Source organism: Capra hircus, chromosome 4, assembly GCF_001704415.2.
Source record: "Capra hircus breed San Clemente chromosome 4, ASM170441v1, whole genome shotgun sequence".
Taxonomy (NCBI): Eukaryota; Metazoa; Chordata; class Mammalia; order Artiodactyla; family Bovidae; genus Capra; species Capra hircus.
Window position 1 is genome coordinate 107,209,057 of NC_030811.1, and position 15,473 is coordinate 107,224,529.

Consider the following 15,473-nt stretch of genomic DNA (forward strand, 5'->3'; position numbering starts at 1 on the left):
TGGACTGTGGACTGTTTTTAAACCTATTTTAGACACTCATTCTATCTTTAAAAACAATATATATTTATAAAGAAGTTTAACATTGATATACCTACCATATGACACTTAGAGAAAAAGTAATTATTTCAAAAGTACAAGACGTCTCACAGTTCAAGGAATCCCTACCAGCGAAGCACCGTGGAAATTCTCTTCCTAAAACACCAAAAGCCTCTCTTCAAATAATTTTCATGACTCAACCACTATTTAATTCTCTCTTAAGCATGAAATGACTTTTTGAAAAAAAAAATCCCATAAAGTTGTTTATAGACATCTTTCCTAGTCCAATAGTAGTATACATAATTTTCTGGTATAAATTAAAAACCAATGAAATGTGGAGCATTCGGTATAGGTTCATCTTAACCTGTTCTTACTCCAATGCTTAAGATATTCTTTGGGTAAAGAGTGGTTCCGGAGAAGGAGACAAGAAAGAGCTTTCCAGAAACACCACACATGCTCCTTCATAAAAATAAAACCAGAGCCTTGGTTTAAGTCCAGCCAGGTTGGCTGCCTGTAAATTCATTATTAATCTTTAACATGGCTCTAATGTATCTCTCTTACCCCCTGGCCACAGCAGAATTTTAATCAGGCTTTTCCTAAGCAAAGGGTTTATCTACACTGGTGCAGACCTGGTTTGGAACATTTTATCGGCAATACTGGTGTCATATTTAGGAACCATAGACTTTTGTCAGACTGGGTTAGTTTGAATGACAAGTATCAATGATCAGCTATATTTGAAATATTGTTAAAGTACCTAGAAATAATAGGCATTAAAATTCATTCCGTTCACTGCCAACAAACCTCTAAAGATTTCTTGTCCTCAGTGGAACCGGCATACTGTAATTGTTATTTGGAACTTAACGTAACCTCAACAGCAACAGAGAGACAATGCAGTCCTCTCATTAGGCACATGCTCTAGGATCGTTTATTTTAATGCTTTCAAATAAATATGTTCCATGCAGCACACCACAATAAATAAGGAGCAGCAATGTTCTTCTAGTAAATCCATTCATAATGTGAGTCACCGTGTAAAACACCACATCTCAAGTCTTTGGCCCTGTACCATAGCATGAAGCACACCACATCTGTACCTAATCATATCTGGCTTCATATGGATTTAATAGGACTATGCCAGGAGTGTGTGTAAGCACAAATTTAACCAGAGGTTTCCAGCTATTAAATACAGCTACTAAGTAGTTAAAAGACAACTCAACCCAGAAAGGCTCCCACCCCCCCACTTCCCCCATTTTTGAGACAGAAATATAAAGACAGAAATGCTCTGGTGAATTTCAGGTCAGTGGACAGTACGGTGGGCTACATTTGGAATACTTGGAGCAAAGCTGGCACAACATGGCCCTCAAAAGGCCAGGCAATACTGATACTGAATGAACATGAATGCAAGCTGACTTGACTGCAGATGCTGAGCTCTAGAAGGTCTAGGTGGGGACAAGGTCTAGGTGGGGACGGCTCACGTCCACTAGGCAGATAACTCAACGGTGCCCTCCTCCTCGCTGTCAGCTCTGTTAGCACGGATCTCCACGAGGGTCCTGGCAAATCGGGTCCACTCGTCATTGTGGGGAACTGCAAGCTGCAAAGCAAATGAATGGAAAATGGTCAACAAGCTATCTTTTACACCGAAAGCCTTGAAGCCTGCATGACCGTTCCTCTTGAAACAGGTGATTCCCGTGGAATGCAAAGGAAATCAGATATTCTTCCTTGAATCAGAGCTCTGAATTGCTGCTCTTAAACTGATAATTTAAAAGAATACTGTCACTCTCAGAAGCACAATCCTGTGTGCGATTCATAAAACATTAAAAAGCTTCTGTAAACTATACAGTTAATACAGTAGCGGCATTAAAGCACTTGCAATAAGATGACCAGAATTACAGGGAACGTGACAAATAAAAACTGTATTATTAGGACTTTGAAATGACGGTGGTATTGTCTAAGTCAATGCTATTGATCCTTTTTTAAAAAGATGTTGCTAACATGCCAGTATATATGACAAAAGTATAGTTTATATACACAAGGAAATCTTACTACTGTAATAAGATGCTTTGGCTTTTCTAGCAAGATCCTATATGATGATGCCGATGAATAATAATAATAGTAACATTTACCAAAAGTTCTGCTCTAAGTACTTGACATGTATTCTCCTCTTTCCTCACAGCAATCCTATGTTGGATAATCAGAGTATTTGCAGAAGAAGGTCAATTGAGGCACCAAAAGATCAACTCATCTTGCCAAAGTTGCCCAGCTTGCCAATATCCGTGCCAATGTCATCTGGTATTTATATCCTTAGCCAGTATTCTAATACTAACTCAGCAAAAACAGGGACTTATAATCCTATATATATCTTCTCCTGCACACAACTGAGTAAGCAGAAAAATTAATCCCATCTGACACAAATCGCATGCATGAATTTTTGTGAGCTGAGTTGAAGGGTAATGATTTCTCTACATGGCATCCAAAGATGAACTGTTTAGGTACCATGCAAGTGTTTGGAATAAAACAGAGTTATTTGAAGATGAGAAGCAGGATCAAGAAGTCCAAATGATTTTCATATAGAAAAAAATTTATTTCGACTGTAGAGCCATTTACTCAGAGGATTGCCCTACAAGATGTAATCCGTCTACAGATGTCATAAACATCAATAACACATTCATCCCAATCAGTGTACATTTTCAAAAATAAACAAATCTGAACTCTGAGATCACTTTTACAGCTGAAAACTTTCTTACTGTATAAAGCCAAACTTTTAGAACTTTACATTTTTATTACAGGGGCTGGTATTCTCAGATACGATCTATCCAAGACAACTTATTAAAGAGTCGTACCATCACCCTGCAAAGTACATCCTTCAGTGTGTGTTCTGGTCCTCAGATGGTTTCAAGGATATAATTCTGCAAATGATATACAGGTGCTCGTTTTCTTAAACAACTTTTCTTGGGGGTACTTCCTACCTTCTTATTTGTTATTTTGAGAAATGCAATGCTAACGAGAACTCTGGCTTAGTCATATGAGTGAGTTCTGAATGGTGAACTACTTCACCTTGTTACTGCAATGAATCCACGTTCCCGTTCGCACAGTGACACAAGCTCACAATAGTCTCGAGTGGCACTGTTACGTCTTTGCTCAGGTCATTTTCTCTACTTTGGGTTCTTTTCCTGTGTTCCACTATTCTTCATTTTTCTCTTCAATTGCAGAAAATACTGCACTGGGGAAATGAAGTCTTCAAAATAAATTATATGAAAGAGCTAACAAAAAGCATGAGCAGAAATGGGTTACACCACATTTATATGAAAGCGTAGGTCTCCTCTCTCTCTCCTCCAACTCCTGACCAAGCACCCTCCACCCCAATGAAGCACAGAACAAAAAGCTCAGGAAGAGACAAAAGCCAATCATGATACCATACTTATGAATTTGTCTCATAGAAGGTGAGACTCAAGCTAAATCTGAAACACCTCGTAACTTCATATAACACTAAATATTGGAAGAAAGCAGGTCTCACTAACGAAAGTGATATAGTCTAGGGGTTTGACTCCTCAACATAAAACTACATTTATCATTAGTTAAAATGGCACAAATTTAAGTTACTGTATGATACTATATGTAATGTTTTATTGACAGCAATGTATAGAAAATATATCCTAAAAAAATCCCAGGTCCATGTGTTTACATAGTTTCCTGTGGTGGTCATGGCAAGACTTAAGAAACAACTCTAATAAACACTATGAAACATGAAGGGTTGACTTTGCAACCAGATACCGTATGGGACAGAACTGAGTATCATTTATGACATCTGAAGTTGCACATGTAATTTCTTAAAAATGAATTTTTCAGAGGTCCTTTTCCTTTAAGAAATCAAACTAGTAATTCTAATATTTCTAATAATAAAGCATTAAATTTATTAAGTAGGTTTCACCAAAATTTTGAATTTTTTTTTTAAATTGAGGCATAGTTAAAAATTGGGCTAGTTGTAGTTGTACAGCAAAGTGATTATTTTTTTTTGGACTTTTTTCCATTTTCTGTTACTACAAAGTATAGAATATAGTTGTCCATGTTAATAAATTTCTGTTGCTTAATAATTTTTATATATAGTAATTTCTATCTGTGAATACCATACTTCTAATATATCCCTCTTCCCCCTTAGCTTCCCTTTTGATAACTTTGTTTTCTATGTCTGAGTCTGTTTCTGTTTTGTATATACATTTATTTCTGTCATTTTTTAGATTCCCACATTATGCAATATTATATTTGTCTGGCTTACTTCACTTAGCATCATAATCTCTTGGTCCATCATGTTGCTACAAACGGCATTATTCCATTCTTTTTTATAGCTAAGTTATATTCTGGCCTGGAGAATTCCATGGACTCTGCAGAGAGTCGGACACGACTGAGCGACTTCACTCTCACTTTCTATTCCATTATATATCTATACCATTTTTTTTCTTTATCCAGTCATTGGTCAAGGAACACTTACATTGCTTCCTTGTCTTGGCTACTGTTAATAGTGCTGCTATGAACACTGGGGTGCATGTATCTTTTTCAATTAGAGTTTTGTCTTTTCCAGATATACACCCAGGAGTGAGACTGCTAGATCATATGGTAACTATTTTTAGTTTTACTTTTTAAGGAAACTCTATACTGTTTCCCATAGTTTCCACACCAATTTACATTCCCACCAACTTTGTTGGAGGGTTCCCTTTTTTTCCACACCCTCTTCGGCTTTTATTTTTACTCTTTGATGCCCATTCTGATCATTGTGAAATGATAATATCTAGTTGTGGTTTGATTTGCATTTTTCTAATAATTAGTGATGTTGAACACTTTTTCAATGTGCCTATATGGCCATCTGTCTGTCTTTGGGGAAAAATCCCATTTTTGATTTTTTTTTTTTGGATACTAAGTTATACGAGCTGTTTGTATATTTTGGCTATTACACCTCTCTCAGTCACAGCATTTGTAAATATTTTCTCCCATTCCTTTCTGTGCAGAAGTTTAAGTCTCATTAGGTCCCATTTGTTTATTTTTGTTTTTATTTCTACTGCCTTGGGGGACTGATCTAAGAAAATATTACTGCGATTTGTGTCAGAAAATGTTTTGCCTCTGTTCTCTCCTAGGAGTTTTATGGTGTCATATATTTAATTCTTTAAACTATTTGGGATTTATTTTTTATATGGTATGAGGGAACATTCTGATTTCATTGATGTACATGCTGTCCAGCTTTTGCTGAAGAGACCCTCTTTTCTCCATTGATTATTCTTACTGCCTTTGTTATAGATTGACAGTAGATGTGTGGGTTTATTTCTAGGCTTGCTCTTCTGTTCCACTGACTTATGTCTATTTTTGTGCCAATACTATCTGCTGTTTTGCTTACTGTAGCTTTTCGGTATAGCCTGAAGTCTGGAAGGTATGTCTCTGCTTTGTTTTCCCTCAGTTTTGCTTGACAATTCTAGGTCTTTTGAGATTCCCATATAAATTTTAGAATTATCCGTTCTAGTTCTGTGAAAAATGTCATGGGTATTTTGATAGGGACTGTATTAAATCTGTAGATCGCTTTGGGTAGTATGGTCATTTTAGCAATATTAAATCTTCTAACCCAAGGGCATAGGATATCTTTCCATTTCTTTGAATCATCTTCAGTTTCCTTTATCAATATTTTACAGGTTTCAGTATATAGATCTTTCACCTCCTTTGTTAAGTTTATGCCTAGGTATTTTATATATATTTTATATATAATTTTTTTTTTTTTTTGGCTGCACTGCACAGCTTGCAGGATCTTAGTTCAACAACCTGGGATTATGAAAGTGCAGTCATAACCACTGGACTGCCAGGAAATTCTTGGTAGGTACTTTTGATGTGATTTTTAAATGTGATTTTTTTTCTTACTTTCTTCTTCCAATATTTCAGTATATAGAAATGTAACAGATTTGTTTATTTATTTAAAAATGAGTTTTAGCAAATTTAAAAGTTTTTGATAAAAATATACCCTACCATAGAACTTGCATTTGACTTTTTTCCATAGTGGTGGAAATAACAGTCCTTAAAAATGCAGATTCACCCACATAAAATGTTTCACCATATTCTAACATAGCTCGCTGTCTTTTTTATCTGTGAAAGTTTCACTTAGGTTGGGAAAATATTAGACGTTTTCTTTCTTTTGATTATTTTGCCAAACATTTTCCTCACTAGAAATGTTAGTTTGCTTTGCTTGATTAGCACAGGATGAAAACAAAATTGCTTCTAGAGACTTAAATTTATCTACCTCGTTTTATTACACTTTTTCATGTAGCTGACAATAAAAACAGGATCACCGTAACGTTAGATTTAGAAGGTGAGCTGCATACTGCCCCATTTTTAGAATTAAATATCACTATCAGGAAGCACTTTAAGTATAATCTTAGCTTGAATGTGTGAATGTGTATTCACAGGTTGTATCCACACCCAAAGTTAATAATTTCTGCCATTTTAATACTTGTAGGTAAGACCAAACAAGTGTCCTAACAAACAAGACCACCACTCTTTTCATTTTAAATAGCATCTGTCTGGACAGAATTGTGTCCTTCTTACCCTTGGCAGCTCCTAACTCTTCTCCTGAGCGCAAATGCATTTGAGGCTTTCTCTAGGAGACTTTTAAGCCAGTAATACCTTACTCATCAAGTAAGTGAAAAATCTCTGTCATGTTTCTTAGTCAAAGAAAAAGATTGCTGCCATGCCCTTCTCACTAGCATATATGTCTTTTTTAATAATGATTTCAGCATGGACTGAGTACCAACTACACGCCAGACACTAGGGTAGGATTGAAGATACAATGGTTAATCATTCTGGCATATGAAGAAAATGCATATTAATTACCATGTGTTCTTAGGTCAAAATGTGGGAATACTGGCATAGTTTTTTTTTTTTTAAACTTAACTGACATTCAGAAAGTGAAGTACTTGAAAATTTACCTTCTTACAGTGACAACCGCAACATTCTCTGGGATGTGCTGTGTGTCACGCAAATAGTGAGGAAGCAAATGGCATGTTAATGACATGGTTTCAGCATCTCTTCAAGGCTCTATCAAGGCATTAAAGGCTAAATCTAGACCATCACTACAGATTGCACCCCCCACCGGAAAACGGTAGTTTAGAATAATTTTCAAACAATTGACATTTCTGATAGGAAAAATATTCGTAAGTTTCTATTAGTGATGAGTAATTTCAATTAAACATGAGAACTGGGAAGCAAATAGCCTAGTTATATCAAAGGATACCATAAAAAAGAGGCTGTAAAAATTGAGCAGTATTGTACTGAATCAAAGTGGATCTGGAAACATTTTCTGCCTTCAGATTCATCTGCCAAAGTCCACAACCTAGGTCAGAGATGACTCAGATTTTCCTACTGCTTTTTTCATATTCAGGGTTCACCAATATCTAGTCCACCCCCACCCCCCCACAACTATATGGCTGTTTTCTAGCTTTTCACTAAATGTATAAAGCATTTTTATGCCAAAAGCACTCAGGGCACTGATTGCTGAAATAACAAAATCTTCGCTCTAAGAGTAAATGCCTTTTATAGGATATGACCATATATTTACAGCTGAGGGAACTAAGGCCAAAGGTAGATTCTGAAGTAGCAATTTGGCCTTACGGAGGAGGTGACATGAACCTTAGATTTGCACAGGAAGCTTATGTCCTGCTCTCAGCTTGCTTAGTGGCCGTGGTCAGGCACCTAACCTCTCGTTGCCTCCCCTGTAATGGAGATACTGGCATCTGACCCATGCTTCAGCAGAGATGCGGAGAGGATGAGAAAGGTAATCTAATGGAGAACCATGAGCTCAACACAGAATAGCCAGGCATTCCTTTTCTTTGCACACTCAGATTGAACATATTCCTAAAAATGATACATTAATATATTGAGTGGCATACATATCAATTCTATATTATTTTTGTGGTTCTGTTTTCCTTAAGAATTCTTTCCAATGTCTGCTATGTGAGGACTTTCAGGAACAGGCCTCTAACAGGTAGGAAATGGAAGGACAGGGAGCTCAGGGATTTGCTCCAGACCACATAACTTGCCCCAGGCCAGCGTGGGGCAATCGGAAGCCTCACCCCTGCAGGGAATAAATGCCAGCGCGTCATGGCAGAAGGGCAGGCAGCTCATGTGTTCTCAGTCACCTGGTAAGAGAGTCTAAACATTATTTTTAACTTTCTGAGGTTCCCGAAAGATGCACAGGTCAGAAATAAACAGCAAAAGTTGCGGGGGAGACACACGAAAATCTATCCCGTTCATGCTTCCCCTCCACCCCTCCAGTTCCGAGGTCATCACAGGTCTGCCCTCCTCCCACAATGGAATGGGCACCAGCCCCCCCAAATCCTGCCCTGCCTCACCCCCAGGTAACTCTCTAGGCTAACCACTGCCACAGACTGCATAATAACTCGATTTCAAGAATGGAGCCAGGAGGGACTTTTTTCAACCTCAGACATCATCCAGATATGATTTCTTTCACAGCTCTGCCAATGATTTGCTGTGCGTCCTTAGGAAATTTATGTCTCTAGCATCTCAGATCTTTCCTTCCTCATTTGCGAGAAAGGAATTCTTGCCACCAACTCCCAGGGTCACTGTGAATATTAAATAAGACCTCCCCCCAAATATAAAGAGCTTAAGCTCAATGTCTGGACATTACAAACCACGACTAAAGGTTGTTTGCCCTATATTTTTCCTTCTCCATTCCCTCTCCTCCAATCGCTGTTGCTTCCTTTTTTCTTTCTTCCATTTCCTTCCATTCACCTATATAGAGCTGCATATTTTTAGAAGTACACCTTAAATTTTATCACATTTGCTTTCTTAAAAGCCCACACAAATCACTTCCTAGACAGTCACACATGTAATAATAGCTACGGTTTATGAACTGGGTGTGGGGAAAGGGTTCTTTCAGATCACAAGAAAAATCAGAGGATGCGTTGTTAATTTAAAAAATTAAATTTAAAGTATAATTATTCCTTATAAACATATACATACACACACATGCATCTTTTTCACATATGACCAGTACAGTTTTATCAAGCTATTTCCTTTTTATGGCACTTTCTATAGTGGGATTCTACATTTTTAGCTCAAGTCGTAAGGCCTTGTAACCACTGAACATGCTCTTATAAAAATCAAATGACTTTTTATAACCAGGGTTAAACACACAAATATCATTCATGTGTCCCTTTTTATAAGCACGTGGCTAACCATTCTGAACTGTCCTCAGTCAAACCTCCCTCATTTGTTAGTAATTTTAAAGGGTTTATAGTACCTAGCAGCTGATTTTAAATAGCTGGATTATCTGCAGTAACTCCTACCAGCCCAATGCTAAATTTTTTATGGTAAAAATATATCTCAGGCCTTGCTTAGTATAAAAGTAGGTTACTTTTTTAAAAAAAAAGCATGGATAATTAAGACAAAAAGTGTTCCGTGATTTTAGTTTATAATGCTTAATGTATCTAAGAAACCAAACAAAATGAATAGGACTCCAGGTTTCAGGATGAATATTCCATGAGTATGTGGTTCATCAGCATCTTTGTAATCTTTCAATTAAACGGAGTCATTAAAAAAAAAAAAGCCTGATTATGTGAACCATGGATTCCAAAATACATGACAATTCAGCTCCTGTATTAACCTAAAAATGAAAATTTTCTTTAAAAATGATATCTTACAAATTACCTTTTCACTTTAATAAGCATTGATTTTTTTGTTTGTCTGTTAATGCATTTACAGAAACTGTGGAGATGAACATGGATTTCTATAGAACTGCTAAACCCTTCTAAGCTCTAAAAGCTTTTTTTAAAGTACGATAATTAATGTCACCCCAGTTCAGGAGACTGGGGACTAACTGGTGTACAAACACACATTTGTGTTCAGAGAAAGCCTATATTTTTTAGGACAATCCCCGTTGCCACACACACAGATGGAAGCAAAGTGGGAGGTAATAAGCAACGAAACAGCCGTCGGAATGGAACGACCAAGCTCCACTGTATTTAACTCTCTGGAGAGTCTACCATCACTGGTAACAATGGATGAAACCACGAACCAAAATTCCAAGCCAGAACGCAGTGCAGAGCACACAAATATACCGGAGTGATACTGTGCGGTAACTAAGTATTTACAGCAGTTTCAGAGAAGCCCAGAAAGTAGGAGTTACGTTGGTCTCCATTCTGTAGCATCTGCTATTACCAGTCAGTGGTTAAAATCTCTGTGAAATTTAGCAGCATGCTACCCCATGGGCGTCTGATGACATCTGACTATTTTTTGGTTAAGAAAGAATTTCTTTTATCTAAAAATCCCATCTAAGGGAACCTTCAGTCACCCATGAAGCCTGAGACCTTTCTGCTGAAGTTCTCTTCCTAGAATCTTTAAATGACTTTTATAGCATGTTTGTTAGAACAATACTTTTAAAAAATCCATTACCACCCAATTAAGCAAAGATATAAAGGTAGGACATAAAAGTCCAAAGTAAACAGTAACAAATATGGGCCTATATCAATTTCAATAAGCCAGCAAATGTCAAAGGAAATCATTTCAAACACTGTTCTTTAAAAAAAATGAACATTTAGAAATATTCTTCATGTTAAAATTTAGCATCATGGGATCCATGACAAAATTCTAAAGTTTTTACCTGAGAAGAAGAAAAAAAAAAATATCACAGAGCTGAAAAAGAGTTAATTCACTAAGGCTTAAAGGTGACCTTGCTCACATCAGTATTAAAATCTTGTCACCCTCTTCTTTAGAAATGTCTTAAGCATTATTTTTCTATTATTTTGAACCATCTATTTCTCTGTTCAAAAGATGGAAAAAAATGCTAAAGACATTTGACTGATGGGCAATAATGGAAAATAAACTTTTTAAACTTCATTACCACTATTTTTCCATAACACAAAAGATCAAGATGACGGGGAAATGAGAGCGCATACACTGCTCAAACTGACCTGTCAGACTAGCTGACTAAACATATATCCTTTCTCTTTCTGATATTATTAACTATAGTTTTTCTGGTAAATTCCTAGCAACCACCGCATCTAAGCAGTTTTGACAAAAACGAAGGCTTGTTGCTAAACACCTTAAAAACATTTACCAAGGTAATAAAAGAAATGTCATTCCCTCCTACTGAATGTTTGGGCATAAAAGAGGTATTTGTATAATGTAGTTCATGATTTACCGTATCTATAGTGTCCAAAAAAAGCATAATGAAAAAGACGCATTTTTCCAGTGGTTTAACAACTATTTGAGTCAACTGTTAGGCTTTCATTATGGCTAGTGACCAACTGCTCACTTTTCAAAGCAAAGGAGAGAGGAGTAACTGGAATAGAGATTGGAGAGGAAGAACAGGCGCTCTTTTCTGAGTTTATGTTCTACATACCTCTTCCCATGCAAATACAGTTATTTTTTCCTGGCCATCAATCTATAGACAAGTTGGAGGCTGCCGTCTGAACACTTCACACAAGTCAGCTTTCTCTTAACCTTCACCTGTGAAACATTCATTCACCTGTTTATTACTACTGAGTGCCTGTATGTGCCAGGCACTGTTCTAGGCCTGTTCAAATAGACGGCAATGGGTAAGTATCTGTGTACCTGTAGATGTGCACTCTAAGGATCAGAAAAACTCTAGTGAGGCATGTGATTAACCAGAGGAGGGCTGCCAGACTGATTAAAGATTCTATCTAAATGTTGCAAAAGTACTGGCCGACCATGAGGACGAAGATCGGAGAGAATTCCGGGCCCACTGATCAGTTTTATCTGCCAGCCTAAAAAGTAAGAATGCAAAATTGCTCCTGCAGTGTTAAGCTCTGATATGCCCCAAACGATAAATAATTCATGTTTTGAAATGGAAAAGATGTTCTGATAGCTGACAGTCTCAGAAATCATACAAACCTTTCGTGAAAGTGGAATACAATGACCCATTCACTTCCTTACTTTGCACGTCCAGCCTACGTGGCATATAAATATTTATGCGTGAACATGTATAGGCAGATATTTGATTTCACATTCTATTTCAGATATACCAATAGGAACACACATACTCACAGAAGAAACAAATAACTCTTCATTTCTGTACAGGCCAGTGTTAATCTAGACTCATATGATTGGAGCAGCTTCATGCTTGGCTGGTCCAAGCCGTGATTTGAGGCTACTGTTCTAGGCAATAATGTTTCAAGATAAAATTTAGCAGTTTTGAAATTCTAAAACTAAACACAATTTTGTTAGACATAAAAAAAAATTAACACTATAATTAATGACTGCCTCAGAATCCAAACTGCTATTGAAGATGACAGTTTGAAACCACAGAAGAATCATAAAGATGATTAATTATACAAACTAATATTTGTTTCAGAAGGTTTATATTCAAAGACCATTTATCACCAAAATGGGAATATATTAATCTCATTGAATATTGCAAATTACTATGCACACATTAATTTGGTTTTTATAAAATTAGATATTAGGGTTTTCTTTTCATTTAGTCAACTACTCCGTAATATATAAAAGTCATGAGTATTTTGTTATCAATTCAGAAAAAAAAGTGGCTTGAAAATTTATAAAGTAATGCTACCTGAATAAGCACACTATTTATATAATAATTAGTTTAATCATGGTCTTTAACATATGTAATTATCAAAATAGACCCACTGCTACTACATTTACTATAAGATGAATAATTATAACATTAATTGAAATAGCACTTTCTTTTTAACATACTTTTCCTAGAAAAAAATCACGCGAACACTAAAATTATAATCATATATTTTAACCAGATGATTTTATTTCAAATACATATAATTTATTATGACAAGGAAATGAACTAATATATTATTTCAAAGTAGCTTATTTTATGTAATTATATTTATTAGCACCCCGAATCTGTCCATACAAATATGCCTTTGTGCTTTCTACTTAACTGCACAGGTTTGTGGCTATGATAATAAACATTCAGGTTAAAAACACTAAGTATCTGGATTTTCAGTTTTTATCTGGATTTGGGCATCACGTAAGTCTTTTCCATGGAGGGAAAAACCAGAAGTGTTTAGCATTAGCGAAGGAAAAAACACTGTTTAACCCACGGAAGAATAAGCTGGCACTTAAAAGACTTTCTAGAGTCCAGAAACCTATGGCCACACTCATTTAATGAGAAACACAAGTGTTCGGGGCAATTATAACTGGACTCTGGTAAGCTGAGCCTAGCTCTGCCCTCCCCTCCCCTCCTGGATACTGCCAGAACTTAGCCACGCTATCGGGCTCGTCATCGGCAGAGGATAATGGCTTTCATAAAGCACAATAATTAAATCGACTGATTTCAAGTGCAGTTCTTTTTCATTAAGGAACTCTCATTTGAATCAACCCCCAAATTTCAGTTTAACTTCGTATTTTGTGTTTTGCATGCCAGCCTTCCCCACAGAGGGGGATTATTTATATTCAGGGCATAAATTCCTGTGGAAAAGGGATGTAGGCCCTGTCCTACTGGAAAACGTGAAGTCATTCCATGAAGCGAACAATTATTGCCTCAGTGTAATCCACTTAAAAACCATACGTGTATTATTTATTTTGCATCGCTCAAACACTCTTTTAACTCCCAATATTTCCAGTTTATCAGGTGCTACTATGCTGATCAGCGATTTAAAGTACAAGGAAAATGGCTCACGGAATCTTTTTCTTCTTACTCTAGCTGTCGGTGAGAACGGCTGGAGGCACTTTTTATAGTCCTTGTACATTACACCTTGACCATCATTCTAAAGTATCTTGCATAGGTCATTTTTCCTACTGGGATTCCATGTAGAATTTTCATTCCAATTTTTAATTGTAGCTTTAAAATAGATTCAGATGAACATTTAAAACCATGCTTTAGCGACTGCATTTAATCTCATATTCTCCTTTTTCCCTTCCAAGATTTTTTAAGGCCCTTTTTAACATATTGACAAATGTCAAATTTACTGCATTTATTACAATTTGTATAAGATGACTGCCTTTCTTTCGGCCCCCAAGAGTCACAGCAAACAAGGCACACGAAATGGTGCCAGAGCTCAGGGTTAAAATGTAAAGATTAATACACATTCCCTTAGATAATGAGTGAACAGGATGCTAAGCAGAGAGAGCCAGGGCAATAAGACTTCCTCATCTCCCAAATTACAGTTTTTCAGCTGCCGTTTTATTTTTCCAACTCTACTTTCAGCTGAAATGATTTTGGAATTTTATCGTTTGACTACTGTAGGAATATAATCAGGGATTTGAAACTTACGCATATTTATCCCAATTGAAAACAAAATCTTCCCTAGAAGAGGTTAATGGAAAAAGAAATAAATAGGAGGTAGAAGATAAACTGCTTCTTTCACAACTGGGCCTGCAAACAGCATTCTAACTAATTCAGATAAGCAGCAAACATAGTTGTTAGGGGATATTTATGACAGCTGCGTCTGTGTGACTGCACTGAAGCATTAACAGTGGCAACGGGCTTTCTGTAAAACACATCGGCAAGAAAGACAGGTAGCGAGGCTGGTTATCAATCATCGGGACACGTGAATAATTCTACACTCACTGGCCCATGTGCTGTTAAAGTCAGCTTTCTCTCTCTATATATAGAAAACCTTGCTATTTGGGAAAGAGCCTTGGCCGTGAGTAATTCTTATTTTTAATTCTTAAGAATATGTGGGTTCGCACATCATTTTTGAAAAATCCAACAATGATTAACAGGTCTGAAGAAGAATACACGCAACATTTTCAGGTTATATTTGTAGCTAATTTATGACTTGTTATCTTACTCATCTTTCAATTAATTGAATGGGCTCACACAGCTCCAGAACAGATGGTGTCCCATAGTTTGGGGAGCAAAATCTTGCAAACTTATTAAAGTGCTGGGCTCATCTTAAAATTTAGATCTTTGAATTTTAAGGGGTACATGCAACCACTGTCTATTTAAGTAACTTCTGAGATGCATGAATAGAATAAAAATTATAGCCAAATAATAAAAGGGGTCTTCTCTTTCATAGAATTCATATAACTTCCATTTATGCTAATAGAAGGTAAGCACCTGCTCTGCAAAGAAAACAGACCCCTATCTGTGAAAATAAATGTGTACAGTATATTTTCCAGATACAATGCCGAAATCAAAGAACCAAAAACATGCTGTATAAACAAAGCATCATGTGGCCTACCTGAAAACACTGCGTTTTATGTTTTACCTCCTTACTCGGAGGCTTTGAGATGTTACTCATGCCTTTGCCATTTAAATGTAACAGGAAAAAAAAAAATGGACAGACAGACTCAATCTGGTGATTTCAGTGAGCGCACACAGAATCCCCTGTTTACCCCTTCAGAAGTTCATAATAAATTGCATCAGTAAATCTGGATCCGAGCCACTGCTCTCTGCCATCATCTTTAAAGTCACAGAGGGTAACTGTACATAACAGAGGTGGGCACGA

General features: G+C 36.6%; 1 protein-coding gene across 4 annotated transcripts in view; it reads right to left on the bottom strand.

The window, feature by feature from the left end:
- The window catches only part of DYNC1I1 (dynein cytoplasmic 1 intermediate chain 1), a 368,960-nt gene continuing 354,151 nt past the window's right edge, over positions 665-15,473 (bottom strand). For 3 of the 4 annotated variants that reach the window (XM_018047396.1, XM_018047395.1, XM_018047393.1), the window contains one exon: positions 667-1,624. In XM_018047396.1, the coding sequence (XP_017902885.1) occupies positions 1,514-1,624 (111 nt within the window). In that variant the 3' untranslated portion in view covers positions 667-1,513. Of the gene's footprint in view, positions 1,625-15,473 lie in introns of all 4 variants that reach the window. The other variant, XM_018047394.1, reaches the window with a different exon arrangement.